Source organism: Monopterus albus, unplaced genomic scaffold (genome assembly GCF_001952655.1).
Source record: "Monopterus albus unplaced genomic scaffold, M_albus_1.0 scaffold61.1, whole genome shotgun sequence".
Taxonomy (NCBI): Eukaryota; Metazoa; Chordata; class Actinopteri; order Synbranchiformes; family Synbranchidae; genus Monopterus; species Monopterus albus.
The window spans coordinates 1,578,342-1,598,056 of NW_018127941.1; the positions used below are offsets into that span (position 1 = coordinate 1,578,342).

Below are 19,715 nucleotides of genomic sequence, written 5' to 3' on the forward strand. Positions count from 1 at the left end.
TGGCCCTGCAATATGGGGTGCTGTGTGTACATTAATGAGGAAAAAAATGAACTTAAATGATTTTAGCATATGGCTGCAATATAACAAAGAGTGACAAATTTAAGGGGGTCTGAATACTTTCCGTACCCACTGTATATACTGTATATTCTGGTTTATCTCTTAGCCTGTTGGTGCAGAATTTTTATTTTAATTTGGCTATATACACAGACTAGAAAAGAAACTACGCTTTCATCTTATACCGTCTATAAACACAAATCTGCAGTCTGTGTTATGAGATGATGGAAACAACTAAATGCATATTCTCATGTTTTCCTGTTTTGTCTTGTCAGGGCACCAATGCCTCTGCTCTGGAGAAAGACATTGGCCCGGAGCAATTCCCGATCAATGAACACTACTTTGGATTGGTCAACGTGAGTGTTATTAAATCTTCTCATACATGAGCAAAGGTCATTGCCAGGAAACACTGGTGTCTCTTTTCAAAACAAACTGCTGTTGGACTCTGGTGAGTCATGTCCTCTACTGGGCAGCAAGTATCGAAGGTAACCGTGTTGTTTGTGAGTTGAATCAGCTGGCCAATTAAAAGATGTTCCGTTTGCTTGATATGGCGTTTACAAAAACATTACATGGAGTAAAACTAGGATGAAAACAGTAGAGCACATCGGTGTTTTTCCACCAGTGAATTTAGGTAGATATTAATTGAAAAATAAGGAAAACCACAGACTGAAACCTCTGTTCTCTGTTCCTCAGTTTGGAAACACTTGTTACTGTAACTCAGTGCTCCAGGCTCTGTACTTCTGCCGACCTTTCCGGGAGAACGTGTTGGCCTACAAAGCCCAGCAGAAGAAGAAGGAGAACCTGCTCACATGCCTGGCTGACCTCTTCCACTCTATCGCCACGCAGAAGAAGAAAGTGGGCGTCATCCCACCCAAGAAGTTCATCTCCCGCCTACGGAAGGAGAATGGTGAGATGCAATCTTTAAGTCATTTTTGTAAAATAAGTCTGCTTAAACTCTGAATCTGATTGGTCCTCCGGTAAAATCTTTTCTTTACCTGCACAACTGAAAAGTTAGCATACCAGATTTTGCATGGAAACCTTTAGATGTCAATGGATGTTTGAGTCTTTCACTGACACCACAGTGCACTCAACCGCCTGACTGGATACGCCTGGTGCAGAACAGAGCAGCAAGTTGCTGTACAGCAAAGGAGAGAATAAAAAAGAAAAAGTCCACAGCATGTAAGATATAATGAGATGAAATAATAGTATTAAAAACAACAACAAGTTATCAAGACTTAACAGAAAGCCAACAGATGAACCTGTGTTTTAAGGAGGGAGTTAAAAGGGTGTATTTATGTGATAGAAGACTCCTTAAATCACTACAATGCAGTTTGCCCCAGGATGTTTTGTTTCAGCAGCAGATGCCAGACCCCATTTCATAACTGTTAAGTATTTATTCATTAACATGCGAAAGACACATGCCCAAACATAAAAAGTGACTAATTTGCATCCCGACTTTGCTTTTCTGACCCCAGCTCCTCTATGATTACCATTATCTTTTCTATTTTTAGTGAGCTGGTCTTTCAGACCCAACTGGGAATTCAAATATCATTCAACTAACAAAATGCTGTAAGTGCACATCTGGGGGCAGCTGTGGCTCAGGAGGTAGAACGGGTCATCTCCTAACTGAAGGATTAGCGGTTTGATTCTCGGCTTGTCCAGTCAACAAGTTGAAGTGTTCTTGAACGAGACACTGACCCCCAGTTGCTCCCGGAGATCACACTGGTGTGTGTGAATGTGTGAGTGTTTGTGAATGGCCAAACAGTGTGAAAGCACTTTGAGCTGCAATGCATAGAAAAGCGTTATACAAGTATAAGACCATTTACCATTTACATCTTTGAAGTTGGCATCTCATATGATGAAGGTATTATTCAAACCATCTTGCACAATATTAGATTGGAATAACCTGGGAAATGAAGAAGCACAGGTTCATATTTAGCTTGCACAGATGTGCAATAAGCCCACTCTGGAGTCATTAATGGTGCGCTGACATACAGTAATAGGCCTGTGCTTAGATTCTTTTTATATTTAGTTTCACTAAAATGGTTCAAAACAATTTTTGTATTTTGTTTGCACAAACAAAGAGATAAAGTTTTATTCATGTCCTGAACCCATGGGGTGCCAGTGTCACAGAGGTGCAGTGTTTGCACCAAGTTAGGTACACCTTTTGTTTAGTTAATGAAAAATGTTAAGGTGTAATCTGGATGAACTAGTAAGTAGGGGCATGACGAGATCTCGCAGTATCAAGACGTGGGGGCAAAAGCTGTCTCATGATATCGGTACATAACAGTGGCTGTGGCTCATGAGGTAGGGCAGTCGTCTCCTGACCTGGTGGTTCGACTCCCGGTCTCCCCACATGCCTAAGTGTCCCTGAGCAAGACACTGAACCCCGAATTGCTCCCGGTGGCTTGGTGCATGGCAGCCTGTCGTCATCGGTGTGTGAATGGTGTGTGTGAATGGTGTATCATCTCCTGTAAAAGCACTTTGGCCAGTGCAACACACTGTGAGAAAGTGCTATATAAAATACATTCCATTTACCATTTACCAGAGTAACAGCTAGTGTGAGGAAAGTGATGGTATGTTCGCATCAGTCAGCTCCCTGCTGTGTTGGTCGGGGGTGTGGAGTCGCAGGGGGAGTGTTGTACGATACGGCCACATTGTGACAAGTCAACGTGAGTGGCTTCATTCATGTTTCCAGTCCAGTTGTGTTTTGGTTGGCCATGATGCTAACGTAGCCTACTCTACCTTAGCCCCAATTCTACCACTTGTTTGTCAGCATTGTTAGAATAAAAACACTGTTTAACATCCAGTACTAATGAAAATGAATGGTGTGTCATTATGTTGCTGTGGCCCAAATTCGACAGTGAATAGCAGTGAATGCTCATGCTAACAGGGTAAACAAAATCCTCCTTCCTGTAAACATCCGCATCCCAATCATCCCCCGTACGTGATTGTGCAATGCAGCACCTTTGCCTGATGATGTCACCGTCCAGTGTGGTGCGGTTTCTTCTGTCTTTGACAAATAAGTCGGCTAAGGAAAAGACTAGGCAGGTCGACTCGATCTGGCCAGCAGCTGCACACACACCTGTTAACAGCCTGTGTGCTACTGCTAAACAGTAACATCAGTGTGCTTGTGTTGTTTGTGGGTGTGTTTGGCGTGGTGGGTCCCTTTTGTGTCATACCATTGAGCTACCACAGCGTGCTTATGTTTTGTTTTCATTTTTAATGAAGCATATGAAGCTTTTGGTAACACTGCCATAATTCCTGTCGGGGAAACACAGAAAAGGACAGTTTGCTTTGCTTTGACATTTAGGCGTGTCACTTTCAGTGTCCTGGTGTTGTGCACACTGGGAAGCCAACTGGGACAGTTGTCGCTAATTTATTGTTACACCTGTGCTTTTCTTGCTATTACAGTTTGTACTGCATCCCATGAAACTTCTTTTTTCTGTGTATGGTTTGGTGTCTAACACTGGGTCCACTAAATATTTTCTGTAGTAGTTTGTTACAGTGTCTGCTCATATATTTTACCAAAGCCATAAAGTGGACATGCATGTTCATAAACACTGAGAGAGTGGAGATCTGAACCTTTGTGTTGGTCACAGTGTTGGCTTTAATGTGGCCTGAATGTTTGAGGTGAAGGGCAGGTGCATGTTGGTGGTAAGGTCATTCAGACATGCCGACTGTTCTCTGCTGTTTATATTGAGGAAGCTCTTTATGTGAATGAACAATGCAGTCTCTGTTTGGACTCAGCTTTGGTCAGATGTCTCTTCTCTGGGCTCTTTTTTTATTTTTTTTATTCTCTCTCTTTCTCTCTGATTTCACTCCCTTCTCAACTTTCACCATTCACATTTGGATCTTTCAAATCCAGAATGGATGGATGCTAATATCATCAGTGTAGCCTGTTCATTTTTTTCTTAAGACAGACGTTCCCTGTCAGACTCTGTTCTGTTTGGTGCCAGTGAGCCAGCGATCATTAATGTTCTCAGTTACACCTGGGTTTGTCAGAAGGTCCTCAGGGAGAAAAGGCCTGTTAGAGATCCACATTCTCCCCCTTATTAAATGGCTGGAATCGAGATTGATGACCAAAAAAACGTGACGGTGATTCACCACGTATGAGTTCTCACCCTTTACTTTATCTCTGCTCATCCTGCAGACCTGTTTGACAACTACATGCAACAGGATGCCCACGAATTCCTCAACTACTTGCTGAACACAGTTGCCGACATCCTGCAGGAGGAGAAGAAGCAGGAAAAGCAGAACGGACGCCTCAAGAACAACGGCACCAACGTCACCACGGAGACCGAGGTGGAGAACAAGACCGAACCCACGTGGGTTCACGACATCTTCCAAGGCACGCTGACCAACGAGACACGCTGCCTCAACTGTGAGACGGTGTGTGGCTCTGTTTTGTTTGCCTGTTGTGTTCTAATAGAGGGGTTGTATGTTTGATGTTGTTCAGTCCTTATGCCCCCCTGAATTACACATCTGTCGTGAATAAGTCCAAAAAGGGGATTAGCCCTTTGCAGAGATGCTGGGAGATATACAGATACAGTGAGCATGCCTGGTGTGCTCTGACCACCCACTTTGTGCCAGAGCTGCCAGAGGCTTTAGCCTCACAACTGTGAGAGCATAGAGTAGGACAGGTTGCCCTGAACAACCCCTGGAAACACCAAGGCGCTGTACTGTGCAGACACAAAAGCCTCTCTGTATAATGAGCATTTCAAAGACTCACTGTGTGTATAGGTGTGGGCGGGTGGGTGCAGTCCTCAGTCACAGACAATGACAGGTAAGTACCGTCACTGTCTCTTCTTTTCTTTGACAGGTGAGCAGCAAAGATGAGGATTTTCTAGATCTTTCTGTTGATGTGGAGCAGAACACATCAATAACACACTGTCTCAGGTAGTATCGATTTATTATACATTCACTCACAGCTAAGTGGCTGACAGGAGACCAGTTACCTCTTGGTCTGAATAAAATTGAATCACCAAGCCTCTTGTGACATGCTCTCCCCTCCAGGGACTTCAGTAACACAGAGACTTTGTGCAGTGAATACAAATACTACTGTGAGATATGCTGCAGCAAGCAGGAAGCACAGAAGCGGTTGGTAAAGCACTGAGATTAAAACCACTGTAATGTGTCCTTATGCCAAAAGCACACCTCCCTGAGCATGTATGTTTTTGTGCAGGATGCGTGTGAAGAAGCTTCCTATGATCCTGGCACTACACCTGAAGAGGTTTAAGTACATGGAGCAGCTGCACCGCTACACCAAGCTGTCGTACAGAGTGGTTTTCCCCCTAGAACTCCGCCTGTTTAACACATCTGGGGATGCCGTCAACCTGGATCGCATGTATGATCTGGTGGCTGTGGTGGTCCACTGTGGCAGGTATGGTATGCTGATTACAGGAACTCATATTTACAGTTGTGTAACAAAAAGAGAGAAGTTCAAACTGAGCCTTCCTTCATTAGTTCATCATCATCATCAACTTTATTTATATAGCACGTTTAACACAGCCGAATCTGACCAAAGTGCTTAACACAATATCACTAAAACCCATTAAAACACAATAAAACAAGCAAAAGCAATAAACACAACAATAAAACAGGATCACACTAAAACAACCACCCATCATAAAACAAAAAAGCTCAACAAGACAGAGACTCATACTGGTTCGAACGCCAAACGGTACAGATGAGTCTTATCTATTTTATATTTAGACTTTATATTGTTTGGCATTCATTGTGGACAGCAAAGGAAGAATGTCATTGTGCAGGGAAACATGTTTCCTTACTATGCATATGACAATAAACAATGATTTGATTTGATTTACTTTGAACTGCACCTTTAAAAGAAAACACCTTAGAGAATATAGTGACTTCTCGTGGGTGACAGAGGCAAAGGCAACAGTGAAGCAACAAACTCTGCAGGGTACGATTCAGATCATTTGAAGTATCCCCATCAAAATCGCCATGGATAACAAATATTACAGGACTTCAAACTGTGCCAAAAAACTTGATCGGGACAGGCCTAATAGTAAGTCAAATATATTGTAACAAATTAAATTTTAAAGATGTATTTTATAGACTAAATTGTGCTCTGAAGCATTTCCAGTTAACAGCGTGTACAAAAAACAACAGTTAAATTCCAAGATGGACATGTATTTGCCCGTATTGATAAAAAATGCATTAATGTTGAACATTATTAAATTATTGCTTTACATATTTTTCTCACTGTAAATCTTCATATATTAATGGTTCATTTTATTGAAGTAGGTCTTGGTTTTCAAATTGTGTACTATGTTAAACCTCAAACCAAATTTACTTAAAAGGTGCTATGATTAAGTGGACATCTGCACGTCGTCCGCATAACGATGAAAAGAAACACCATGTTTTCTGAAAATAGAGCCAAGAGGAAGTAAATATAAAGAAAAGAGCACCATTCCATTAATCGTTCCAGCTGTGTGTTCCAGTTTTTCACATTTTCTTTTTTATATAACAGTGCGCTGATTAGCTTTAGATTTTGGCCTGTTGAACGGATAAACCAAGCTGTTTAAAAATGTTTCTTTCATGCGCTGGAATATTGTTAGGCATTGTGATTTTCTGGCATCATAGACAAAACGATAACTCAGAATGTAGTTAATTAGAGATGCACAAATCGATAAGCAGAGATCGGAAATCGCCGGTTTTCAGCATGATCGGCCTTGACCAGTGTGACGATCAGATTTAGAGGCACCACAGTCCACGTCGTGCACGCAGCGGCACAGACCAAAAGTGTAGTAGGTGCAGCATCTTGCATTCACCTTTACTCGTTTCTTCACTGGGCGCATGTTCACTCACACATTGGAGTCCAAAAAGCGCACAGAGGAGCCTATAGAAACACCTTGGAGAAGGAGAAACTATATCCAAATAGCGAACAATGAAGGAATTACTGGCTGCACATGAAATGCAGGTATATGTACCGTGTATACAACCAGTGTTAAAACACAGCAAATACAAACTACACACTTCACAAAGAGTTGTGTGCTCAGGAGTAACAGACACTCTCGTTTCTTTTACCTGCTGCACCTGTTTATGTTTGGAGAAGTACAAATATGGCACTTGATTTTTAGTTGGCTTGTTAAAAGTGAGAGAGACAAATGTAACACTTGCAATGTTTTATTTTTATTTCAGCTTCTCATTAAAGAAAAGTTACAAAAATGTCTGTGTATGCTGTCGATTACAGTTCTTTAGAAAAAAAATTGGAATCGGCCAAGAACATTTCAGTTGTTGCATCTCTATTAATAATGTCAGTTGCGGTGCTAATTAGCAGTTTAGTATAAATGCCACGCAGCTTGGCTTGTACTCTGTAGCGAGACTGGCTTAGTTCTTTTCTTTTAAAGACACGGTTGCTGTGCAGCAGATTGCCTGGACAGAAGTGAAATGTGGCCCAAACATTTGGACAGCCGCAGGAAAAAGCTGTTGTACTGTAATATAGTGACTGTTAACAGTGCCTTTGAAAATGTTGGATGTAATGATGGTGAGTGCTTGAGGCAAACTGTTGATAATCAGTGTCAGTAAGACACATGTGGGACAGTGGGGGAGATTTCACACTGCAACATCTAAACAACAGGAGAGTGACGGTTTGTCTTTGTTTCCTCAGTGGCCCAAACAGAGGTCATTACATCACCATAGTGAAGAGCCACGGCTTTTGGCTGCTGTTTGACGATGACATCGTGGAGGTGCGTCACTCTCACACTTAGCCTGTTATACTCTATGTGATGTTCTTTGATTCATCTCTCTGTTTCTACTTTTGTTTGTGTTATTGTGCAGAAAATTGATGCCCAGGCCATCGAGGAGTTTTATGGGCTTACCTCAGACATCTCCAAGAACTCCGAGTCGGGATACATCCTCTTCTACCAGTCCAGGGAGTGAGCGGAGCTTCACCACTGACACAGGATGAGACTGAATAGGATGAAACCTTTTCCCCCCCTTTACCTTCAGCCTAAAAATTTCAGACTTATGTCATCTCCGTCCGTCCTCCAAGTCAGAGCTCTCTGACGTATGTGCCAGTACTCTGTCCCAGTGTCAGCATCTGGGCTTAGCTGCGTATCATCTCTCTATGTAAGTTGCTTCTTGTCTTTTAGTCACCTGCATCTAGACTGCACTTTAAAGCAAAATTAAAAATGGTCAAGAGTATGAGATAAACTACAAGGAGTCTACATCCGCATTGAGCCCCACAGACATGGTGTAGACTAGTGGGAGAAGCCTGCAGAGGTGATTCTCTGCCAGGAGAAGGGGCTGGTGCATATACAGTTGACAGACAGCTGTCAGAAATTGTACTGCATCATTTATATATAAATAAGGTCTGCTGTCTTGATAATAATTCCTTTCAATATGGGCTTTTGTCCCATCAATGCCCAGTGTTCATGTCCCTGGTGGATACATGAGAAGCGGGTGGAGGTCGAGATAAACACCAACTAATACACATAGAGATACAGTATCTGAAGCAATATCTGAGCTTGAATTGGACAACTCACAAGGTTAAATCTACCTAAATGGAGTAACTCGTTGACAGTATAGAGATTCACTGTGAGCTGCTGTCAGCTATGACAACTCATGTTAACCTAACCTGATACAGTCCAATACTTTAACACTTAATCCAACCGAGCCACATGCTTTAACACTACACGTGAATGGAGAACTGATGGATCTCCATCCAAATCAGCTGAACCTTTATTTTTAAACTTATAGAACCCCTATTTATTGAACATATTTATTACTGTTATTTGTAAGGCTGGCTGGTAGATAATGAAGGTGTCTGTGGCATTTTTAAGAGCTTTGTATGTTAAGACTGATGTCTAAACTCTCAGGGCAATATTTTCCTGCCATAGGATGCAGCGCTAAACTCGTATCAACATGCACGTGTTCAACAATGTTTTGCAATTTTGCTTTTGTGCAAAGGCAGGCGTTACTGTCCACATTGTGGTGGAGAAGCTCGATACATTATTATAGGGAGGAATGCATGGTGCACGTGGAGTCGGGGCTGGCTTTAGTTATGTCCAATCAAACCAAGTTATTATACATACAGTGTGTATCACCCACTTTATCTCCACCTACAGCTGCTTTCAAAGCTGATCAAAACCACCATAAAGTGCAAAAACACAATGTGTATCCTTGCGGTAGTAACAAAGGTATGTCTGTGTGAAACTTGATCACCTCTGGCTGTGTCCTGTAAGGACAGATAGTGCATCCTGATGCACACTGGCACGGTTTGATCATATTCATATCTGTAGCCACATGACTGAGAACTAGTTTATCTTATTTAAAAATAAAATAATCTTTCTAAATTATCACACGTATTTCATGATGCAAATTATTTACCTGTCAATTCCAGCAGATCAATTGTGGATTTGGCCTTTAAAATTGATTTGGGTACCTGATCTTCCCAGCCTACGCCTTAAAATTTGGAAAATTGCAAATTCACATGTGAAAGTGATAAGATGCGGTCTGAGCAGGTGTTACTGTTATTTTGGGTCAAAATGAGAACAGAATTGTTGCCTAATCAGCATACACACAGCCTGAACTGCACCTCTCCTCCCACCTCAGTGTAAGCACATTTGTTCATGGCAGGAAAATGTCAAATACACCAATGTGCAAAAAAAGTAGATGAACGCCCCAGGAAGACTGCAAAAGGACTGCGACTGAAGCGATTCAGAAATTGTGCTGGCAGGAAAATAGAGCCCCCAGTGTGGAGGGCATGGTGTATCTAAAACAACAGGTTAAACAAAGGTTTTCATCAGGTTAATTTTGTAGTATGCATGTTAAATAAAAATATACAACAGATTAACATGATGAAAGTTAGACATCCCACAACTACCTAAGCTTTTAACATGGAAAAGTGAAAACAGTGCAATAAGAGGTGAAGTTTTTCAATGTTGGTAGTGGATGTGTTTCTTAGCAGCCTGTCCCCCCTGCTGTGTCTGTGATATCAAACTCAATCCTCCTCTACATCACGTGCAATGCACGCGACCTGCTGGGATGTTGGCGACAGTGTTCTTTCATCCCTCTTTTTGTTTTTTTTTTAAACCCTTTTCATTCCTGTGTTAAGCTACAGCTTAATGACTCTTTCATGGGTTGTCTCTGACTTTGGTGATGTAAACTGTATTATGTTGCACATTGGAATCCTAAATCCCATAGAGGTAAACATCAAGCTTCACTGATAATTAATACAATATTTCTTGTACTGTAGATGTTTTCCCCAGGGTTTGTTGCCATGCCCTGTACAATAGTGCAACATCAAACAACTTGTTTTCATGGTAATAACACTCTTGTTTGCTGCACATCAGAGGAAACTGTCATTTCAGACACATCTCATTATAAAGAAAAGAGGCTGGAATACCATTAATTTGCTAGCTTAGTGTCTGTGCTTTACAGCAGAGGCAGGATTTAAAGTGAAAACAGAATCTTGGGGTGTTGAATGCACTGGTTTCTGCTGCCTCTTCTTCTTAGTCTGTTACCAGGTGAATACGTGCCAAACTGGAGTCTATGCTGACCTTGCAACAGTCTTTAACAGAACATTATTTTCTTTGTAAAGTTACACTGTACATACGTATTATGTAGAAAAACACTTCTCGAAATAGGAGAATATTTTTTTAAAGTGAAAATCTTTAAATGTATAGACACTAACTGAAATATTTTAGCTTATCACCATTAATGAAACCCTGTAATTGTGCTATATTACAATCACTCTAACATAATCAGTCAGAACTGTTTAGAAGTTTCCTCTGCTGCAATATTGCTATTACCGGGTTGAACTGAGTCACAGGAATAGTTTGAAACAGCTTAAGTTCAGGTGAGAGGACAGAGACTATTAACACGCTGATCTTCCATTAACACTTGCACTCACCCTCACTCAGATGCTCAGCTGCTGCACTTGGTCTTGTACTGTGATATGATAGTACTCTGCCTAGGACATGCAGCTGCAGAGAGTCCTCCATCAGATGGGTGCTGACTGAGCTTGGCTGTTTGGCTGTAAACTTAAAGTGCACTTTATTAGTAATGAGCTTCAGTGCTTTAACAAGAAGAACCACAGTCTAACACTTTTGAGGTTTTTTTTTCTTCTGTTCAATAAAATGTTCATTTAAATCAACTGACTTGCCTGATTGTTTTTGTTCACCTGCTGCTTACTGTTATTTTCCAGAGTAGGAGGATGAACTGGCTTCCTCCTTTAATTTTTAGCCATGCTAGCAGCATTGACCTATGAATGGCACTGTCATATAGTTGGTTCAACACTTTGACATCTGAGACATCTGAACTGTTGGATGGATTTTCATTAACTTCATTGGTCATAACATTCATGGTCCCCAGAGAGCGACGTCTGCTGGCTTTGGCTTCATGCCTCCAGCAGGTCGAAGTTGCCGTTTATCCAGTGAACTATCTCAACATTTATAATTGGCTCCAAATTTTGCAGAAATATATCCTAATTATTTTCAAAGTCCCAGAACTTTAGATCCACCATGAGGTTCATATTTGTGGTTTTGGGAGAAACGTTGCAACAGTTATTTGGATGGTTTGCCATGAAAATTCATAAACCCATACAGTATATGTTCCTTTTCCCCCCCTCTCTCTAGTGCCACCATCAGGTCAAAATTATAGTTTATCAGATACTTTGGATTATGGCCATATACCCGAATAAATTGCCATCAGTCTCAGTGATAATTAGCCAATGCTAACATGCTGAAAGCATATAAAACATTGCAGCTCTTTAGCATGCTGACTTTAGCATTTAGCTCAAACTACCCATGTTCAACCTCAGCCACTTTAGAATGCTAGTGTTAGCGAAATGTTTTTCATAAAAATTTGTCATTATAGTCAGTGAATTAAATTCTTAAAGAAAAAAAACATGTTTTTTTAACAGATGATGGAGCCTCTGATCTACAGCAAATGTTCTCAACCAATGTATGTGGCCAACAAACCCAACAGCTGACAGGATCCTCTGCAGCACTGAGTCTCAGGGTGAGCAGATGCTTACTTGAAGAGATGTCTCAAAGTCCTGTTGGAGACACCTGTCTCCTGCAAGGGAGGAAGAGGAACAAACTTTTCATTGTACAGTATGTACTCACCAAAAACTCCCAACAAAGGTGGGTGTTGATTTGAACTGACTTTAAAAACTCTTAAGTCTTGATGATGAACACAGTCCCACTGAACCTACTGGTGCTGTTTGGTGAAATTCTCAGAGTAGCAGTTGAGATGTTCGCTGTAACAGGTGGCAGGATTTTAGTGGCTCCTTTGCGTTCAGTATTTTGAACCAATAAACATGGACAGAGTTCGGAGATGAAACTCAGATCAGCAGTACATTGTTCGTCTATTGTTGTTTTCCCCTTAGATTCCCTGAACTTATTAAATGTATTAAATAAACATTTTCCCCACTTACATCACATACTGTATTTCCTCTACATTTGCAGTGTATACATATTCATATCACTATTATATCAAAATGATCTTGTTCATATTTATTATTTCATAAATATTCATATTAATATGGGAGGGGGGGACTTTTGTCTCAAACTGCATGCTTTGTTCATTTCTTTATGAATGTTTTGTTTATTTTACAGGGACAGTGTATATGAATGGGGTTTACAAAGACAAAGCTTACAAAAGTGTAGTCAGCTTCTATCAGGAAGTAATGAGCTCTCGCATTCTTGTTAGCTTAGCTGCAGTTCAAAATTTTAGACTGGTTAAAGCCTGTTTTTTCTGGAACTGTCTGTTAAATCTCTTTGCTATGTCCTCAGAAGCTTTCATTTAAAATCCTTTCTTCTCTGGTCAGAGTCAGGTTGAGGTGTGAGGAGTAAAGGTCATAAAACTGCAGGTTTTTACCACGTCAGCATAATCAACAAAACAGGACAGTTAGAAGGTGTTAATCAAGCTAGGTCTGTGCACATCCACCTGGTCCTGAGACGAGGCCTAGTTAGGCAACAACAGGACACACCCTTGTGGATGGAACACGAGGGCTTTGGTTTTCAAGTTACTGTCAGGCTACAAATTGTTTAAACTAATTTTATGCACAAAACGTGTTGACAGGCTTTTAAAACACCATCACAACTGCATTTACACACATGCAGGGTCATACCTTTGTCGTTTAAATGTTGAGAAAAAGTACAAAAAATCCAGACGTCTGTGTTGCTGTGTAGAGTCAGCACTGTTTCAGCTAGTTTACCTGAAGTTATCACTGTCAAATGGAAACAGTGTCTCAGCTATTGTTCTCACAGTGTTTTAACTACGTCATCATTTCTACTTTGCAGAGCTTCAAAGTACAAGCAATTTTAATGCATCATTGCATCATTGGCTCACCCAATCATCTGAACACTCATGACTGTGGTGATCGGGGAGAAGCTTACTATATGTTAGATTAACTGATAAATGGCATAAACTACTCAAAAGGATACCACATATGTGAGATAGACAGTCTAAAAGGTTTACCAAAGCCAAATAGTCGGCAGAAAATGATCCAAAAGGAAGCCTAAAGTTTAAGTTTGACTTTAGAATAAATTTGAATTCTAACATTATAGATATTAATATACTGTCATAGGCCACTGCTGTACATTGAGATTAGGCCTACGATGTATTTTGAACTGACTACAATACATACTTTAATAACAAAAGTCATGAAAAACATTTATGGATGCATTTCCTCTTTCTGTGACATGATTTGCAGTCTTTTGGCATCAGTAGCATTCATAATGTCCATCCATCCATTATCTATTCCTGAAGAGGGTCACAGGGGGCTGGAGTTAATCCCAGCTGGCATTGGGCAAGAGGCACGGTACACCCTGGACAGGTTGCCAGTCTATCACAGGGCTGACATGTAGACAAACAACTACACACACGCTCCTACGGGCAATTTACAGTCCATTCATAATGTCACATTAATAATCAGTACAGCTGCAGCTCGAATGGGACTGTGCTGATTACAGGATTTCTCAGTGTAACCCTTTGTTTAGTTCAGTCTGGGGCACAGCAAGACCAGAGGTGACTGAGGGTGTTTGTCTTTATCCAGCAATCTGTTGTGAGATTTAGAAACGAAGCCACACTGAAAAGCCACAAGCGGTCTCAGATGCAATATTGACCTCTCATTCTGTTTCGATGAAAAGCTCCCGGGAGCTTCTCAGAAACGATTCTTCCCCCGCAAAGAGCTGTACACAACAACAAACACACACCTACAGTAGGCACAAAACACACAGGCACACACATGATGTGTAGTAAAAAGGACAGTGTTTTGGCTCTCTCAGGACCTTCAGGTTCTTCCCAGAAACTAAAGATATGATACATGTCAGTGAAGCAGCAGAAATCCAGGAAAGTCTTTGTGAACAATGATGAGTTCATGTAATTTGTAGTTTTATTTGTGTTCAAGGTAATTTGTGGAAAACAAAGTAACTTTCAAATCGGTGTAACTTTTATATTACTGTGTTTTCCCAGAAGACATTCTATTTTTTAAATAGTTAAATGGTCATGGGCCAGGAGCTACAGTGTGCTGTTTTATCCATGGAGCAGAACTGATGGAGCCTCTTGGATGAGAGGTGAAACGTCTTTGACCTAGAAATCTAAGTCTAAGTTTTTTCAGTTTACTATGACCTGAATGACTGAGAATCTGCACAGACATCCATGGAGCTGTTTGCTCGGTTTTCTGACGTGCCTCTACAAATGACACTATTTTTATCATGTTAAACCAAATAAAACCATGCAAGAGAATCTTGAGTCTGCTGTTGTTTTTATGACAGAATTACCAGAGAAAAAACCCTCTGGGTTTCCAAATCTTTGAGCAGTGTTTTAAAAATAAAGGTTTGATGTAAATTCCTTTGCACCCAGTACCCAGGAAGAGGATCAGACAGAGTAACTTCCAGTTAATATTTCTGGACCCTCAGTGTGTAGTGTTCTGTGCACAGTCCCTTAAAAGCCTCCCAAAAGGCATTTCATGGCATTATTGCTGAACTCTAACACACCAGTATACCAATGCCAAGCCGAGTGACTGGCAATAACAGACTCAATCCTTAGTTTCAGACTAAAGGCACATAACACTGCACCAACTGTTTAACATTAAAACCGATGTATTTATAATAAAATTTCTGACTTCATGAGGTCCAACTCTGGGGTATTCCTATAAACCTGTGATGAGTGCCAGATGCTCTCCTCATATACACACGCAGTCCTGCACCAACACTTGTCTCTGTTGTTTCTTGGTCTAGTTTTTTAACTACACCCGCTGTGTTGGTGTGTCAGCAGCAGACTGGGATTTGACCCGTGTCCTTTCCTCAGTGACCCCAAAACAAGATGGTGACACTCAGAGCATGGACTGACTTAGACAAACATTCTGCTTCAGCATGCCTGCTAAAAATCTTCACGGCTAAGGTGGGTCCTATTTTTTTTTTCTTTAGATTTTCATCTGTTTTAACTGTTGGCCATTTTCTAGTTTGAATTCAAAATGATTAATGTATATGATATGAGACAATTTGGCCTTATTTTCATATTGTTTAGTCAGTCTCAAACAACTTGGTGGAGTGTCAAGCAGCTTTGTCCTTCTGGCAAGCCACCATCTGATAGCAGAAAAATCAAAGTTTCCATCAGTGTAAGAGCAGAACAAATATCAATAAACAAGCTTCTTAATTCAGTTTAAGAACTGTAACATCATTACTGTAACATACAAGGCCCTCCTGAGAGTTTTACCTGACTTGATTCAGTTCTACAGTTTGCTATGCTGCTGAGTCAGACTTGCAGAAAATGTGTGTTTGAAGGAGAAATCAAGAAGAGGACGCTGTTCAGAACAAACTGCTCTTAAGCTTTAGAAAAATAGTAATGTTGTCCGGTGGGAAATACAGTCTTACACTGGCTCTGAGAGACACAAGCAAGAGTATGAATCTACTAATCGTCTGGGGATATACTGTCATTTGTGTTTGTATTTGGTACCAAAGCGGAGGAGATAATAAAGTCAATTATAAAGTTGAACTGCCATCTAGTGGTGGAATTACTGTACAACTGCATACCAAAAACTGTATTACACTGCACAATACATCTCTGGGGATAAAAGGACACATCCAAACCAACTACCATTTCATATTTGGTCATGCATAGTTAAATACAAACAAATACAATTAACCAACAAATATTAAAATTAAACAACAAATGCTGTTATTGTGGTGTCCTACTTGTTCTAACAACCTCTTAAATTTTTATTCTTTGAAAATCACAGCAGAAAACAGTTTTTATTTCTGTGCCCTTCCCCCAGAGATTTCTTCACATCTGTGCCTGAGAGACAGGAAAAGACATAAGAAGACAGGGACAGACAGGGGCAGACTCATCCACAGCCGTGGTAGCGTGATCAGTCAGCTGTAAAGACTGAGTGCTGCCAGTGGTCAGACATAACCACAAGACTGTGTCCATATATTTAATAGTTATACCTTTTCTCTTATTAATCCAACTTTAAGATCTACCATATTTTTCCCCTTTTTTTTTTTTTTTGCTCTCCCTTAATGCTCCTTTTCTCCACCCCTGTTCAGAGTGGAGGTGATCAGCGCCAGGGTCGGTCAGACATGAGATCAGCGCCGGGTTTGACTGCTACTTTCTAAGACTGCCAAATCTAAGCTAAGTGTAACAAGTCCCAGTGGAGCAGTAACCTTTAAAACTCACACCTGCATCCACTGTCCTCTATGATCCCTGTAATGTGAATGGCTGGCTGCGTTTTTATATGGAGCATTCCAGCATCTAAGCAAGGCTCACTTTCTAAGGACAAGAATCAGGTTAAGTTCACTGCAGTGCACCTCCTGACAAAGCAAACAATGTATTTACAGCAGAGAGTGACATCCCTACTTAGCTGCCGTGAGATTTTCCATTTAAGACATAAATACATTTCTTGTTGCCAAACCACTGAGTTTATTTCCTCAGTCCCCAAGAAAGACAGAAGGTCATGACAGCCTCTGACAATTTAATAATGACAGCTCTCTCTGGGCCCTGCTTTTGTGTCACTGCTCTTTCAAGATCATGAACTCCAGGGAACATGATTACTAGGCCAGGCCTGGATGGTTCCTCTAGAAAAGACCTGTGCTGATTTCATGTGAAAATCACTAATTGTTGATCAGAGCAGTGTGTTTCTCTGCACTTAATTGGTCATTGAGACGTGTATTCTCCCACTCTGATGCCAGGAATCACACATTCATCCACACGGATGTCATAGTTTGTGAGAAATTTTGGAAAACACACATAACTTCATTTGACTACCATTCTTAGGTTGTGATGGCCCAGATGTGGATGACAGAGCACGGAGAGGAAGCAGTCTGGACAAACATCTGCACTGGGAAAAAGTGAGTCCAAATTCTCAGTCGTTTTTCATTATATGAAATGATACATGTCTCAGAGAAAGGAAGGAAGTATTTATCTGTGATATCGCTGGCAGACGATTTGGTCACTTGATTTCTGATCTCACTCGAGCTGGGAGAAGGGTCAACATTTATGCTTGTTTGCTCCACAGCCTCCTTTGGGCTGATGCCTGCAGGCAGTACATGGCCGTGACCTCATACACCTTGTTAGTACCAAGGAAATCACCCTTGGGATCACCCACAGCTTAGAATAGGAGTGAGGAAGGTGGGGATGGGGTATCCCTGTGGTGCACTTTCAACTATTCACATACAACAGTGATTTGACGTGCAAAGCCACAACCATGAGTGCTGTCTTTCTGTCTCTGCCTTGTCCCTCTTGTCATAAATTGTGAACTTCTCCTGTGCCAAACCTGAATCCTGTTCCATTCCAGATGTGTTTATCGACCTCTCTGGGCCACAGACAGCACTGAGATACTGAGACCTTGTCCACCTGCAGTGGCTCATTGACTCTTCAGTTAAAGAGTGACTCCATCAGTTGAAAAATGACTGATAACAAGCAATCATATTTGGTAGCTGAGAATCAGCTGTTTTGTCACTGAGTACATCCTTGCTTTCTCCAGCTGTGTTTTTGTGTCCTTTGCCTTGATTTCCTTCCTTCCGTCTCCCCTCTGTCTATTTTAATATTCCCTTTGATTTACATACTGCAGCCTTGTCACCCATAACCATGTCATCATGTGCTATACAGCCCCATTAGTATTCACACTCTGGCCTGGCTGTGGGACCACGGTGGGTGCTCATCATGTGCAAGCTTCAACAGCTCAGCTCCTGCCAGTTTTAAGCACAATAAGAGCCAGAGGAAACATCACAGGGTCCATTAGTGTTGAGTCAGGCTTCTGCCACCAAACTGGAAACTTCAGATGGGTTTGCTGCTCTGAGTCTGTTTAGGGTGAGCTCCAGCTACTACTGCCTCTCTAGTCTGCTGCCAGAAGAGACTTTCTGTTGTCACACTGGTGGTATGTTCAAACATTTTAGTTTATAGTGCAGAGTACAACAGTCTATCTGTCCATGACCACAGTTGGCCACAGCACAGCCAAGCTGCAGGCCAAACACCTGATTTCAGATATACAGTAGCTTGAAGAGCCAACAGTATCACTGGTTTGCCTGGCAAGGTGAGTTGGTGTTAGACAGGGCAAAGCCTGAAGACTGAAAAGACCTAATAAATCCATTAGATGACTAAATGTACTAAAACAATTTATGAAGGCATATCTGAAATCAGGTGTTTGTTCTGCAGGCACTGAATGTTGCTGCTGGGATTCTCTCAAACTTTTAAATGAAACTAAAACTTTCTAAAAAAAAAAGTGACTAAGCTGCCTTCTATCAGGAATTTTTTTTTTAATTGTTAAAACTGGGTAGTATAAAACGGTGATGCCAGTATAGGAAGAACGGCAGAAATTATTGAGCCCACTAAGGAAAAAAGAACCACAGTGGAATCCTTGAGAGCCCAAAATAGAAAGAACAGCATTCATGAATAACAAAAAGAGTTTGTGTCCTGCTGATCTAACTGCATGACCATAGCAGCTCTGGATATACACACCCTATCTTTCAACCACATTTTGACTGACAGACAACCAAACTCTTTAGCCAGTCAAGCAAACAGTGTTTAAAGTACTGACAGGTAGTGATACACTGCTGGTAGGGCTGTGTACAAATCATCCATTTAATACATTTAGACCAAAAAACAGGAAATATATAGGAGTCATAGGAAATAAAAGGTTTGTTATTTATACTGTGATGAAGCAATCATAGAAGGCACAGTCACAAAATATATTCATCATACAACACAAATCAAATCATAGAAAAATCGAATTAACAATGTTTTGTACAATCCACCTATTAAAAGGCAAATTAAGTACAGCAGCATCAGATATGATAGTGTAGGTGGTGATACACGGCACATTAAATACAAGTGAGAAAAAAATAAATAAAATGTCATGATTAAATGCATCCAAAAGAGCTGACCGGTTTGGGAAAATCTGGTTAAAAGAAAAAACTTTCTCAGGGTTTAAAAGCATAAACAACTCTAGTCATTTGTTTAATAAACAGCCTATTAGGGCAACAATAAAAGTTATGAAACCTCACGAGGTTACCAGTGTTCAAAATATAAAACAGCACCAAAAAGTAAAAATGAGAAATTAAACAAACAAAACAATGACTTCTAAAAGTAAACATCGCAGTGACTGTTGTCAGTCAGTTTGGTAGAGGAGTCGATGTTAACACTGACCATTAGCACCATTGTGCAGGTTGTGCAGGTTCTGCAGC

The 19,715-nt window shown here is 40.9% G+C and overlaps 1 protein-coding gene across 1 annotated transcript in view; it reads left to right on the top strand.

The window, feature by feature from the left end:
• The window catches only part of usp46 (ubiquitin specific peptidase 46), a 15,490-nt gene extending 3,764 nt beyond the window's left edge, over window positions 1-11,726 (top strand). Inside the window, exons 2-9 of the mRNA XM_020603484.1 lie at window positions 330-410; window positions 748-961; window positions 4,208-4,446; window positions 4,877-4,953; window positions 5,071-5,154; window positions 5,240-5,437; window positions 7,691-7,769; window positions 7,861-11,726. Of these exons, the coding sequence (XP_020459140.1) occupies window positions 330-410; window positions 748-961; window positions 4,208-4,446; window positions 4,877-4,953; window positions 5,071-5,154; window positions 5,240-5,437; window positions 7,691-7,769; window positions 7,861-7,962 (1,074 nt within the window). The 3' untranslated portion in view covers window positions 7,963-11,726. The remainder of the gene's footprint in view (window positions 1-329; window positions 411-747; window positions 962-4,207; window positions 4,447-4,876; window positions 4,954-5,070; window positions 5,155-5,239; window positions 5,438-7,690; window positions 7,770-7,860) is intronic.
• The last annotated feature ends 7,989 nt before the right edge of the window (window positions 11,727-19,715 follow it).